Here is a 14,955-nt window from a genome sequence, read left to right as displayed (position 1 = left end):
ATACTACCTTATATGTGGCTTGGTACATGCCTCAGTGGCCACTGAAAACTAAAACTAACCTATCAACTGCTCTTATTACAAACATTAGATAAAAAGAATACAAAGGAAGTAAACAGACAAACAAGCCAAAAAATGCTCTGTCACAAGGGCATGCTATTTAAGCAAATAAAGAAATCCAGAATACAAATCACACATTTTGTTACTGGTCAACAGTTCATCGTGGACATGGGCCATATTTTTTTTCTTTCCCATCCCTGGTTACCCTGGTGTCTTCTTGCCATTCATTCACTTAACTTTTTTGACTTAAAAAAAAATTTTTTTTTGAGACACCTCTTAAGCACTTCCCTGCCCCTTTAAGGGTAAGGTTTAAAAGGTCTATTTTAGATTTGGGAGTAAAACACAGAAGCCATTCAAAGTATTTTGAAAATAAATAGCCTTCCAAATGAGACCTTATTTCCATGGAGAAGCCTAAATAACATCTGAACTGAAACTAAAATATATCCAAATCTTGCAAGGGTGTATTCACAACACCGCTCTTGCTGATCATCTTCCAGGTGCCTGAATGTTTGATTCATGTTATTCAAACATTCACGTTTTCACGTTGGCAGCCTCACTAAAATTCTTGTGTTTTGATATGGGAGGGGAAAGGTCCATCTCAAATGAGTTTACAATTTTGTTTTCAGAAACTGCATAATTTTACTTATTTTTAAAATATCTGCTTATTTAAAAAATATCTGCTTAAACCACATTTAATACTGTAAGCAGTATGATGTCTTTAAAATTATAAGTATTCATAAGAAAAAATAATATTGCACAGCCAATAAAATCAACACTTCTTCAAGTTAAGGAAAAGCAACAAGTATGAGAGCACATGCATGTTACTGCCAGGAGGCTAAGTGCTCACCAGTGGATTTAAATTCCTTGAGGGTAGGGGCCAACTCTTACTTTGCTTAATTTCAACTTGTTAGCAAGAACTTTTACTATAGGACTAGATCTGAGGATCAGAGAAGGCAATGGCTACCCACTCCAGTACTCTTGCCTGGAAAATCCCATTGACGGAGGAGCCAGCTAGGCTGCAGTCCATGGGGTCGCTAGGAGTCGGACAGGACTGAGAGACTTCACTTTCACTTTCATGCATTGGAGAAGGAAATGGCGACCCACTCCAGTGTTCTTGCCTGGAGAATCCCAGGGATGGGGGAGCCTGGTGGGCTGCTGTCTCTGGGGTCGCACAGAGTCGGACATGACTGAAGTGACTTAGCAGCAGCAGCAGCAGATCTGAGGATACAACCATGACCAGACAAGATTGCTGTGTCTTTGGAGCTTACATTCTACAGGTGGTGACAGTATTCAGAGAAAACATTTTTAAAATTAATTTTAAATGTGTGAATGCCAAAAGGAAAACAAATAAAGGGCTGAGATAGAAGTGAAAAGTTGAGATATCTACCGACTTTATTAGACAGACCATTGTCAGAGGCCAATCTGAGGATGTGCTATTTGTGAGTCAAGCAAATAACTGAAACATAAGAATGGCTAAGAATGGAAACCACACTTGCGAAGACTCTGCAGTGATCTCAGCTGGACTTGGCTAAGGATGACTGAAATGTAGGGAGCATGTGGAGAGGAGCAGTCCAAGAGGAGACTGAGGGGGGCGGCCAGGGAGGGGGGAGATGAAGGGGCGGAGCCATGCAGGGTTGCGTGAGAAGAATTTGGATATTACTCTGAGCACAAAGGGAATCTGGTCTGGTTTGTGCTTCCATTGAAGAAGGGACTGATAAGAGAGCAAGAGTAGAGCAGGGAGAATAGTTGAGAGGAGTCTAATAGTCCCAGAAAGACCTGAGGAGAATTAGACCCAGGTGGTGGCAGTGGTCTTGGAGAGACATGGACATACTAAAAACTAAGTTTTGGACCTCCCTCACAGTCCAGTGGTTGGCTCTGGGCTTCCACTGCAGAGGGCACAGTTCCATCCTTGGTCAGGGAACTAAGATCCCAATTGCCCAGTGCAGCCATAAATTAAAAAAAAAAAAAAAAGTGTTGAAAGCAGAATCAACACGATGACTTCCTTCAATGAGGACTGTCCTTCATGAGGACTGTACTTGGGAAGTGAAAACTAGGACTCAAATATAATTCCCAGGTTATAAGTATCAGCAACTACATATTCACATGCAGATGTCAAGTAAGCATGTAAATGCTGAAAGAAGCTGGCACTCTGAGAAGAGGGCTGGGCTATACAGACACATTTAAGGGCCATCAATAAAAAATTTACAAAGTGGGCTTCAGAAAAGGCATGAGGTTCGGAAATCCAGATCTGCTGCTACTGCTGGCTTGCATCCTTAGGAAAATTACTGACTTAGTTTTTTCATTTATTAAATGGAGAAAAATACCTATTTTTAACAGGATTGCTAAAGAAGGGGTCAGCAAACATTTCCTATAAAATGCCAGGTAATAAAAACCTGGGGCTTGGTGGCCATAGGGTCTCTGTCAAAAACACTCAGTACTGTCATTGCAGAATGAAAGCAGCCATAGACAATATGTAAATAGATGAGTGGGGGGTGTGTTCACATAAAACTGTGTTTAGAAAAACAAAGGGAAGAGTGTGTCAGCCCCCAGGCTAGAGCTGTGGTTGTCAGAGTGTGGTTCTGCACCAGCAGCATCAGTAACACCTGGGAATTGCTAGAAATGCAAATTATGGCCCCACCCCAGACTTGCTGAATCAGAAACTCTGGGGATGGAGGTCCAGCAATCAGCATGAAAATGAACCCTCCAGGTGATGCATGCTAAAGTGTGAGACCCAGAGATCAAATTGCCAACATCCGCTGGATCATGGAAAAAGCAAGAGAGTTCCAGAAAAACATCTATTTCTGTTTTCTTGACTATGCCAAAGCCTTTGACTGTGTGGATCACAATAAACTGTGGAAAATTCTGAAAGAGATGGAAATACCAGACCACCTGATCTGCCTCTTGAGAAATTTGTATGCAGATCAGGAAGCAACAGTTAAAACTGGACATAGAACAACAGACTGGTTCCAAATAGGAAAAGGAGTTCATCAAGGTTGTATATTGTCACCCTGCTTATTTAACTTCTATGCAGAGTACATCATGAGAAACACTGGACTGGAAGAAGCACAAGCTGGAATCAAGATTGCCCGGAAAATTTCAATCACCTCAGATATGCAGATGACACCACCCTTATGAAAGAAATTGAAGAGGAACTAAAAAGCCTCTTGATGAAAGTGAAAGTGGAGAGTGAAAAAGTTGGCTTAAAGCTCAACATTCAGAAAACGAAGATCATGGCATCCGGTCCCATCACTTCATGGGAAATAGATGGGGAAACAGTGGAAACACTGTCAGACTTTATTTTTCTGGGCTCCAAAATCACTGCAGATGGTGACTGCAGCCATGAAATTAAAAGACGCTTACTCCTTGGAAGGAAAGTTATGATCAACCTAGATAGCATATTCAAAAGCAGAGACATTACTTTGCCAACAAAGGTCCATCTAGTCAAGGCTATGGTTTTTCCTGTGGTCATGTATGGATGTGAGAGTTGGACTGTGAAGAAGGCTGAGCACCGAAGAATTGATGCTTTTGAACTGTGGTGTTGGAGAAGACTCTTGAGAGTCCTTTGGACTGCAAGGAGATCCAACCAGTCCATTCTGAAGATCAGCCCTGGGATTTCTTTGGAAGGACTGATGCTGAAGCTGAAACTCCAGTACTTTAGCCACCTCATGCGAAGAGTTGACTCATTGGAAAAGACTCTGATGCTGGGAGGGATTGGGGGCAAGAGGAGTAGGGGACGACAGAGGATGAGATGGCTGGATGGCATCACTGACTCGATGGACGTGAGTCTGAGTGAACTCCAGGAGTTGGTGATGGACAGGGAGGCCTGGCGTGCTGCGATTCATGGGGTCGCAAAGAGTTGGACATGACTGAGTGACTGATCTGATCTGATCTGATCTGAGTCAAGAAAACAAACATATTTGCATCCTGCTGAAGGAAATGGCAACCCACTCCAGTGTTCTTGCCTGGGGAATCCCAGGGACTGGAGAGCCTGATGGGCTGCCATCTATGGAGTCACACAGAGTCGGACACGACTGGAGTGACTTAGCAGTTGTGTGAAAACTGTATTCATCTTAATTAGGTTGAAGTGGTTCACAGTGCTTTTCAGGTCTACTATACCTTCTACTTTTCTGTCCATTCCATTAATTTTTGAATTTGATATTGAAACTCCAACTAAAAAAATCTTAATTTGTCTACTTAAAAAAATAATTGTATTATATAGTGGAACTATATGTAACTTTGCTCTGTATTTTCCAAGTCTCCCATTAAATGTGCTATCATACTTTCACAATTTAAAAAATAAAAAGAAAGGAAAAAAAGAAGTCAAAGGTTGAAAAAGAAACTAAACACATATATACTGCTTAGAGCTAATATTATCATGAATATATATCTATTATTTTTTTAACATGGTTCCTAGAAGTTTAGAGCATACTTTCTAAAGATAGAATCAAACGCTGGATAATTGTGGTGGATCAAGCAAAAGAGAGATAACAAACTCTGTTAAACTACAAGATGGGCTTAGGTAAGAATAGTTGAGAAAATGAAGATTTTTTTAAATATACTTTTATTCCAAAGAATTTCAATACTACCTCATACATTAATTAAGCTAGATTTAATTTGGTCATGTTCATACTCCAGTTATTAAAATGAACAATATAATTTCAACATATCTTCACCCTAACTTCCAACAGAAATGAAGGTTTAATATCAATTAACTTCCAGATCCCACATGTCATATTAGTTATTGGTTAGTGGTATTGGTTAGTTATATTAGTTATGAGTTATTGCTATAACTAACACACTTTTTTTAAGGAATATAGAGCAGGCAATTGTATCAAATGCCATTATTATTTTAACAGAACAATTTGGCCATTTGAATTGAGGATCAATGGGGGAAGTTAAAATATAAAGGGCTGTCGAAAAATAAAATATAACACCACCCACTTTCATATTGCTTTATCAGTACTATTAGAAACTAGACAGAAATCTAGTTTCCTAAATTCAGCCTATTGAATCTTCCTCAAATTAGATATAGAATTATGGGTGAATATAGAGGGATCGTGCCTACTACCTATCACTACTAGGCTATGTTCCTGCCAATAGATCTTAGCAAAATTCCATATGAAAACCAAAATAAAATCAGTAAATAATGGCTAACAGCTTTGGGGGGAACCAACAGGAAGGGGTAAGGACCAGACAACCAGATCATTCCTCAGAATGGGGAACTCCAGCTTCCAAAAGTGGAAAGAAATTCAATCAAGCAGGCAGTGCACAATATTTAAGAGTCCAACACTGGGTAGTCTCCAAAGTGGAGGATGCAGCGCATGCAACACAGAGTAATGGGGTATCCCACCAGGTATAAAGAATGTGTGTGCGTGCTAAGTTGCTTAAGTCCTGTCCGACTCTTTGGCTCCTCTGTCCATGGGAGTCTCCAGGCAAGAGACGTTGCCTTGCCTGGAGTGGGTTGCCATGCCCTCCTCCATGAGATCTTCCCGACCCAGGGATCAAACCCACATCTCTTAAATCTCCTGCATTGGCAGGCAGGTTGTTTACCACTAGCACCACTTAGGAAGCCTGGTATTAAGACACTGGAAATCTAAGGAACAGAAATACTTGCAGAACCAAGAAGGAAAGCCATCAGTTTAATTTCAGGTAAACTCAAGAAAATCCCTCGAGCTGCCGCGCTAATGAGAATTAAATGGCTGAAGTCAGGGCAAGAGGTGAATTGAAAAAACTGGGAGCTGTCTGAGGCCAGAAGACAGATTTGCTTATTGCTTTGTAAAACCCTAAACCATAAATATACCTATCCACATTGTATAACCTATTATGGAAAATGTGAATGAAGATACAATTGTGAGACATAAAATATTACTTGATTTGCTCAACCAGAAACACTGTTTGACTTGCGATCTGAAATTGATTTCAAACTACTCAGAAGTTATACAATACTGACAGTACAAAGTTCCATGTTCTAACTTTGACAATTATAGAAATTTTTGTAAAAATTCTCAAGAGTTTGAAAGTGAGGACTATCCAACTAGTTCAGTTCAGTTCAGTTTAGTCACTCAGTCGTGTCCAACTCTTTGCGACCCCATGAATTGCAGCACACCAGGCCTCCCTGTCCATCACCAACTCCCAGAGTTCACTTAAACTCATGTCCAAGGCATCCACAAAATAAAGATCTGAAGCAGCAAATTTAGGCTTCTATATTTAACCAGGAAGATCCCATTACTAGGAGATCCTCTTTCCAACCCAACCTCTTACAAGAAATAAAACTCGAAAGGGATCAGTAATTTGGAGAAGAATACCTCTGTATCTTTTTCATAGAGCTGCAAATACCTGTGTTAAGATTATCTGAAATTAAACCCATCAAAATTTTAATCTCATACTTTTTTCCCTCTCTGTCATAGGATCACAGATGACTGGAGTCATATTAAATAACACCTGAAAGTTTAAGCCAGGAGTTTTCTGAACTTACCTTTGGTTGTTAGAATACTTTTGAAGATAAATTAAGATGTTAACATGATTATTTTACTGTTACTTTAAATATGGTCACAAAAATCTAGACATAAACTTTAGATACTTACAGCTCTAGCTTTTAAACAATTTTCAAACCAAAGCCAACTTACAAAATACCCACAAACACAAGTATAAAACCAGTAACAATTACACTAATGAGCTAAATTCAATGTGATGAACGATGTTATTTTCCCAAACACACGCCTATGGCACTGGCTGCCACAGCGCGGGTTCAGCAGGCTGAAATTACTGTGAACCCATGAATGCTGTTTTGAACCACCTTTCCCTACTTGAACTCCTGCAAAACCATATATCAGTCCATCAGGTCACTGGGATTAACATAACCTTAAAATTTACGTATTCTTTCCCTTTAACCCAAGGTAATTAAAATAGCACAACTTGATACGAATATTTTTTGCTTTATTGTATGTGTTTTATAATGATGGTAAGATGCACTACTTTTATATTTTATAATTTCACACTTTATAATTATATACTTTGATATTACATTTTTATAATTTATACTTTCTACTTTGTTATACTTTACAATATTTATATCCTTTAAGGGTCAATAAAACAAATGCATGGTTGTACCCATGCTTAAATACATATCCTAAAGAATTTTTATTCTAACCTAAAGTAGTTATCAGGGCTTCCCTGGTGGCTAAGACAGCAAAGAATCTGCCTGCAGTGCAGGAGACCCAGGTTCAGTTCCTGGGTTGGAAAGATCCCCTGGAGAAGGAAATGGTAACCCGCTCCAGTATTCTTCCTATAAAATTCTAAGGACAGAGGAGCCTGGTGGGCTACAGTCCATGGGGGTCGCAAAGAGTAGGACATGACTGAGCGGCTAATACTTCCCCTCAAAGTAGTTACAAAGGTTGCAAACAAGACTCTCACAGTTTACTTCCCTGCCACTCCTAAAGACACAATGTAAAAGACTAGAGGTCAGTTTCACCAGTCTCACAAATCATGCAGACTTTTCACTTTCCATTGAAACAAAAATACACACAGACAAAACTATATCCAAGCATGCATTCAGCATTTCATTATTATTTTACAAATTTAATGAATACATTTAAATGTGGAGATTACATGGAATTTAAAAAATCAGATTCATAAATGCAGAGAGTAAAATAGTGGTTGCCAGAGAGTAAAATAGTGGCTGGGGGATGGGAGACATGGGGAGATGTTGGTCAAAGGAAACACACTTCAATTATGCAGGATGAGAAAGTTCTGAAGATCTAATAGACAGCATGGTGACTATAGTTAATAATACTATATTGTATACTTGAAATTTGCCAAAAGAGTACATCTTAAGTTTTCCTACCATACACACACAGAGAAAACAATACCTGTCTGAGTTGATGGGTATGTTAATTAGCTTGATGTGGTAATCCTTCCATTTGATATGTATATGAAAACACTACATTATACCTTTAAATATGTACAACTTTTGACGGTAAATAATCTGCCTCCAATGCAGAAGACCGGAGAAGACAATGGCACCCCACTCCAGTACTCTTGCCTGGAAAATCCCATGGATGGAGGAGCCTGGTAGGCTGCAGTCCATGGGGTCGCTAAGAGTCGGACACGACTGAGCGACTTCACTTTCACTTTTCACTTGCATGCATTGGAGAAGGAAATGGCAACCCACTGCAGTATTCTTGCTTGGAGAATCCCAGGGACAGGGGAGCCTGGTGGGCTGCCGTCCATGGGGTCACACGGAGTCGGACATGACTGAAGTGACTTAGCAGCAGCAATGCAGAAGACCCTGTTTGATCTCTGGGTCTGGAAGATCCCCTGGAGAAGGGAATGGCAACCCACTGCAGTATTCCTGCGTGGAGAATTCCATGGACAGAGGAGCCTGGCAGGCTACAGTCCATAGGATCACAAAGAGTCAGACACAACTAAGCGACTAACACACTTTCACTTTTGCTTGTTAATTATACTTCAATAAAACTGGAAAACAAAATAAAACAACTATATATTTTTTTTTAATGGGGAAAAAGTGATAGCATAAAGCTTCCTATCACTAACAATTAAAATCATGTTTTTAGAGTAACAGATAAGAGAACTATTCACACAGACTGAAAACTGTTTCTACCATTACAAGCTTTGTGTCTTTAGGGAAATATTTAAACTTTCTTTAGTTCAGTTTTCTCATCTGTAAAATGGGAGGAAGACTTATACATACTTTACACTGTTACTGTGAAGATAAAATGTGACTACCTAGGACAAGCACTAAAGGCAATAATATCATCCAGCAAGAGCTCAACAAAGGTTAGCTTTTAAGCATTAAAAAGCTATTTAGATAGACATACTATGGTGTATGTTCGTAATTACATTACACCCTTAAAGTAACAAGCCAATGGCATGCTTAGTTGATGCCTCCCAATGAATTACTAAATTTGTGTTAATATTTTATATAGACCATAATTCAGGCAAAATCCTTTATCTGGTCAATAATTCTGAATGTACTACAAAATTAGTTTATAATTAATCTGTCCCTCATTTTACAGGGGGATATCTCTAACCAAAAACATGGCATGTGGTGGTGCATAGTAAGTCGCTTCAGTCGTATCCAACTCTGTGTGACCGCATGGACTCTAGCCCACCAGGCTCCTCTGTCCATGGGGATTCTCCAGGCAAGAATACTGGAGTGGGTTGCCATGCCCTTCCCCAGGGGATCTTCCCAACCCAGGGATTGAACCTGTGTCTCTTACGTCTCCTACACTGGCTGGCAGGTTCTTTACCACTAGCGCTACCTGGGAAGCCACAACACGGCAACACAGCCCAAAAGAAATGGGCGTCTAAAATCACCATCTAGATGATTTTAACAAAACAAACAAAAGCCGTGAGATTTTAAAAAGAAAAAGGAGGAGGAGCAAGGAGAAGGAGAGAAAAGGTTGCAATAATCACTCAGAGTAGTCATAATCCTTTTCACCAAATTATCAATTCTGCTTCTTCTTGCCTGATTTTTTTCTTACTAGACAGTATATTACACATACTGATGTTTTACATGTTAGTTCTGCAGATTCAATAAATAAAGCTTTGATTTTTGCAAAACTGTATCATAACTGAACATTAGAATATATTCCTTATAAATTGATTATGCCATCTGAAGAACCTAAAACGTTGGCTTGAAAGGTAATGTTTTCATTAAACATAGGGCTAGTCTCAGCATGTCTGGCAGAATAATGTCTATCTAGCAAAGAAAATATGCAAAGCTTATTAAGCTATAAAATGAAGAGTTTCTTAAAAATCTTCTGTAGATATTATTCCTCCCACACTCACCCTGAGCTTTCAAGTTTGAGAACAGCTGCAAAAATAACCAAGAGACTAGAAAGGATTATATAGCCAACCAGATGAACAGAATCACTGAGGGCAGTGGGTCTCAAACCGTGGTCCCCAGACTAGAGTCTGAACATCATCAGAGAACTTGATAACATCAGAAACTGAGGGTGGGGGCCACCGGTCTGTTTGAACAAGCACACCAGGTGATTCTGACACACACTCAAGTTTGAGAAGCTCTGGTTTATGATAAACAAGCATTGATACCAAACACCACCATCTTCACTTCACTTCACTATGACACGCCATCCACAAGTGGGAGTCTCTGAGTATACATTTTTACCCTTCCCCTAGATAAGGTAGTCAGGATCCTACCACAAAGCCAAGGCAGATTAGATCCACCTCAGATTAGAAAGGGAGAGAACAAAAAAAGTGACCAGAGCAAACACGAGGGAAGAGATCTACCTGTCTAGAATAGCACAAAGTACTTGGAAAGCATAGAGAGAGATGTGAAAATTTCCAGATTTCTATTTCTCTGGTTTCCTTGCTTGTATAGTCCCAGATCCACTGATCCTCAACTCTGACAACACTAAAAATGATCTTTTGAAAATATATGGGTGAAAATTGGTTATCTGAGCAAAGTTCAGAAAATACTATTTTAAAAGAAGCAAAAAACCCACAGGCTTAGAGAACTTAAGAGTTGAAAATAAACCACGTCGAGCTCACTTTTTAATTTTAAGAACACAATTTGTAAAATCTCTTTGAAAGTACATTCTTGTGAGCTTCAAGGAATATATACACAAACGAAATCAATGAAAATTACAGCAATCATGTTTCTGTGTTTTAAATGACTACTCATTCTGTAATCTGAGACATATGCTGTTGAGTCTTATGCAAATACATGTAATCTCTAACAAGCGTTATAAACACTAACAATTCTTATTTTTAATATAAAAATATATATATAACATAAAACAAGTTCTGCTTTTTAATGGGGAAATGGAGATAATGCTGCTGCTGCTAAGTTGCTTCAGTCATGTCCGACTCTGTGCGACCCCATAGACGGCAGCCCACCAGGCTCCCCCATCCCTGGGATTCTCCAGGCAAGAACACTGGAGTGGGTTGTCATTTCCTTCTCCAATGCATGAAAGTGAAAAGTGAAAGTGAAGTCGCTCAGTATGTAGTATTTTCTGAATGCAACATTCAGGCTCTTTCTGAAAGTAGATAAAGGTAAGTACTTTGAAAAATATTAGTGACCTTCCCAAGATTTTCGGTACAGAATCAGAGATTCTTGGTTTCTCCAACCAGTTTTAAGTCTACGACTCAATTTATGCCAGTGTAATTGTTTTTTAAGTTATGCAGAGTTAAGCACTTTTCAAATATCCAACCTTGGCTGATGCGTGCTGACTGACATTCCTCCCATGCAAGACTACACAGGCTTGAATAAATGGGAACCAATCTGTATTGGCATATATTTGAACTGGAACTAGTTCACTTGCTCCCAACCCACACCTCTCTTTGCACCTGGGAGAAATAGCTCTGCATCAGAGCATTATGGCAGAGTACTCCTCCAGGCTGACTAAGGTTTAGCATCCTCAGGCTGACTCTTCTCCACCAGGAAGGTGTGGAGCCAAAGGGCACATCACTATGGCAACTCCCCACAACAGACCCAAGCTACTCACATACACACAGCACTCTTATCTTTGAGGTCACACAGAGATCCACCTGCAAAAGATGTGTGAGTAGATATGCTGCAAAACATCATCATTTTATATACAGAAACCACTATCCTCCATTTCAGTGACTTGGCAGAAACACAAACTTTTCCATTTATCTATGGTCATTTATGTTCCTGTTTGCCCTAAATGGTCCAGTTTTATAGTTGTTATGCCGGTGTAAGTTTAAGGATGCCTCCTTTCTCATAAAAATTGTCCTGCATTAAACAATAAGTTACATGGTCATCCAACAGACAAGTCTATTTCAGAAAAGGGACAGGAAAGAGAGACAAAGCAGAGGCTAGTTTACTTAGGGATGTTTGCAGGACTTCTACTCCAGGCTACCTTCCATATTTTGTTCAGGAACTGTAGAAAATACTTAGGAGATTTAGCCATAATCTTAAAGTCCAACTAAATAATTCTCTGGGGTTTCCCGATGGCTTAGTGGTAAAGAACCCGCCTGCCAATGCAGGAGATGCAGGTTCAATCCCTGTGTTGGGAAGATCCCCTGGAGAAAGAAATGGCAACCCACTCCAGTAGTCTTGCCTGGTAAATCCCATGGACAGAGGAGCCTGGCGGGCTACAGTCCATGGGGTCGCAAGAGTCAGATATGATTTAGCGACTAAACAAGAACAAATAAGTCTCTACTTCAAATGTAGAATTGCAAACAGCAAATTTTCTTCCTTCTCATTTCATAGGTGCTCAGAAAAATCCAGAGATTCTACGCTATATGAGGTATACTGCTGGATGGAAATAATGTGATGAATTCATCCTCAAACAAGTTCAACTGCAGAATCATCACTACTGGGAATCTGACTTATAAATTCTGCCTTCCAAATCATTCTAACTCTCCTCACTATTTCAAAAGGAAATGTGACAAAGAGCGCACAGTATCTAATGACTGCACTTGGCCACTCAACAAATACTTATGCGCAAGATCAAAAGTGGCCGTCCTTAGATCTCTGAAGCCAAACTTCAGATGTGTTTTGTTTAGCCCAGACAGGATTCTTAAATGTTTAAAATACTTGCTAATACTTTAAAATGTGGACTCATATGTAAAAATCCAAATTTCCATTTTCTCTTGAGAAATCAGAAGTTTGGTCAACACTGAGCTTATATTCTGTTAACGTAATTTCCATCTGGAGCTGAGCAGCACCTTGAGAAAGAATTTCCCTATTTAGTTCTCCATGGACCTCACTCAACCATCCTTCCAGCCGTGGAGGTTTGTAACCCTTGATTTATGGCTGGAGATAATTCTTAAGTAGACAACATCTGGCCTTTCAAATTAATGATCCTCTGCCAGGGGCTCTCTAGGTTTGGGGCAAATAGGAATCTACATCTTTAGATCAAAGACTCAACTAGGAAATGACAATAAACAGGAAAAATTTGTTTCTTCTTTTATCAAAAAGCCATTTGGCTTCCATTGCTCCTACATAGCGGGTACATAAGCTTACACATGCTATTATTTGTAAAGTGACAGCACATTCAAAAAGGAAGGTAAATAAAATGGGATGTTTTAATTAAACTTCAATGAGTCCAGGGAAAACTCAATAGCTACTGTTGAGAATTTAAGGTGCTATAACCCAGAGACAAACTTTGACCATCAGTGAAATTAGCAATGATGTGTCATGCTTCAGACCTGAAGAAAAGAACTATCAAGAATCTTGAAATATTCCTTAAAGTCCTAGAAAAATGCCACTACTTCCGTCTTACTCACAGAACCCCAAAACCTTAAAACAATAAAGATAGTGATAAATACAATACTACAACAGTGGAAATAAAGAACATACTGCCCTCCAACTTCAACATAGCTGATGGCTAAAAATAAATTTTGAACAGATAAGTATGAAATGAAATTCATTTTAATCATGGTTAGGATTCTGAGATCATCTGTAATAAAGTATTTTACCATAATGTAACAGAGGTCCCATAAATCAAAATTGCTTTCTTCACACTAGGAGTTCTGAGCATATTAAACTAGCTTACAAAGTAACTGATGGAATCAGAAGATATTGAACTTTGATTTTCTTCAGCCTTTTGTGGAAAGCTATTAAACAGTCTTTCTGTTACAGATACTGCTGCTGTTGCTGCTAAGTTGCTTGAGTCGTGTCTGACTCTGTGCAACCCCACAGAGGGCAGCCCACCAGGCTCCTCTGTCCCTGGGATTCTTCAGGCAAGAACACTGGAGTGGGTTGCCATTTCCTTCTCCGTTACAGATACTAGATGCTTTAATTTTTGAAAATGTATATATTCTAGTATCATATGAATTTTCAAAAATTAAAGACTTACTTATAAAATGTTTTTCTCATCTGACTGTTAATTGGCCAGCTGCTAAAGAACCTGGCCACATAGTACAACTGAGACTATTGATTTACATTTAGACATCACTATTTTCCCAAAGAATCTAAAGTACTTTGCCCAAACAAATAAATAACTCAAAAATGACAGCATCTCAGGGACTTTTGACACGGTAAAAAAAAAAAAAAAAAAAAAAACCTCCTTACACATTTTTTTAAAAAGGGGGGGAGGGGGTGTTGTTTTTCAAGACACAACCAAAATGTGGTAAAGACTGTTTAAATCTCTATCTCCAGAAGAAAAAAGGACTGTGTCCGTTTCTTAAGGAAGTAAAAATGTACTGTTTGGTAACAGGCACCTCGATTTCGTAAACTCGAAAGAAATGATATTAGAAAAGAGATTTGTCGCCTCTTCTAAGACACTGATTTTTAAATCACGCAAGTGGGTATTGATTCTGTCTCCAATTAGTGTGTAAAAAACGGCAAAAAAAAAAAAAAAAAAAAAAAGTCTTTCCGCTCAACATCTAAACGCGGGTTCGTATTTTGCTGACAATCTGACAGTGTCTAGTAACTTCCCCCTAAGCCCGGCTCTGAAACATCTTCCCAAATCGGAGACCTGCAGGTGTTATTGTGACGAAGATGCGACCATCCAAGAGGCTAAGGAACAGGACTGACCAAGACCCAGGGTGAGTGCGGGGGCCTTTAGGAACCCAACCCTCTCCCGCGTTCACTCAAACACACACCTGCACGCACTCACACACTCGACCAAGGCCGGGCATGCCATCTCTCCAGTCACACCCCAAGACGTCGGGATCCTGCCAGGACGTGCGCTGCTCCCCGCATCGTCCTAGCTCCTCCGCCGTCTCGAAGCCACTCAGCGTCCCTCTCTCTTCCTCGTTCCTGCGGGTCATCTGCTCCCGCCGCCCCATCCACCCCCTAAAGCCAGCTCCCGAACTCGGGGTCCGAGGAGCCGGACCAGCTGCGCTCAAGTGCGCCACGTGGAGGGCGCGCGCCAGCAGCCGGACCAGAGCCCGTCCTTAACGGGTGGTACCGGAGTCCGCAGCCCTGCCACTCCTCCCGGG

The 14,955-nt window shown here is 40.0% G+C and overlaps 1 protein-coding gene across 4 annotated transcripts in view; it reads right to left on the bottom strand.

The window, feature by feature from the left end:
* The window catches only part of TBC1D4 (TBC1 domain family member 4), a 215,327-nt gene that overhangs the window by 199,087 nt on the left and 1,285 nt on the right, over window positions 1–14,955 (bottom strand). The window contains exon 1 of one of the 4 annotated variants that reach the window (XM_044927230.2): window positions 14,617–14,951. The exons of the other annotated variants lie outside the window; for them this stretch is intronic. Within the exon in view, the coding sequence (XP_044783165.2) occupies window positions 14,617–14,802 (186 nt within the window). The 5' untranslated portion in view covers window positions 14,803–14,951. Of the gene's footprint in view, window positions 1–14,616; window positions 14,952–14,955 lie in introns of those variants that run through there. 4 annotated transcript variants of the gene reach the window in all.

The sequence above is a fragment of the Bubalus bubalis genome, chromosome 13 (genome assembly GCF_019923935.1).
Source record: "Bubalus bubalis isolate 160015118507 breed Murrah chromosome 13, NDDB_SH_1, whole genome shotgun sequence".
In the NCBI taxonomy this organism is placed as follows: domain Eukaryota; kingdom Metazoa; phylum Chordata; class Mammalia; order Artiodactyla; family Bovidae; genus Bubalus; species Bubalus bubalis.
Note: the sequence above shows the minus strand (reverse complement) of the source record. Positions and strands in the feature narration are given on the sequence as shown.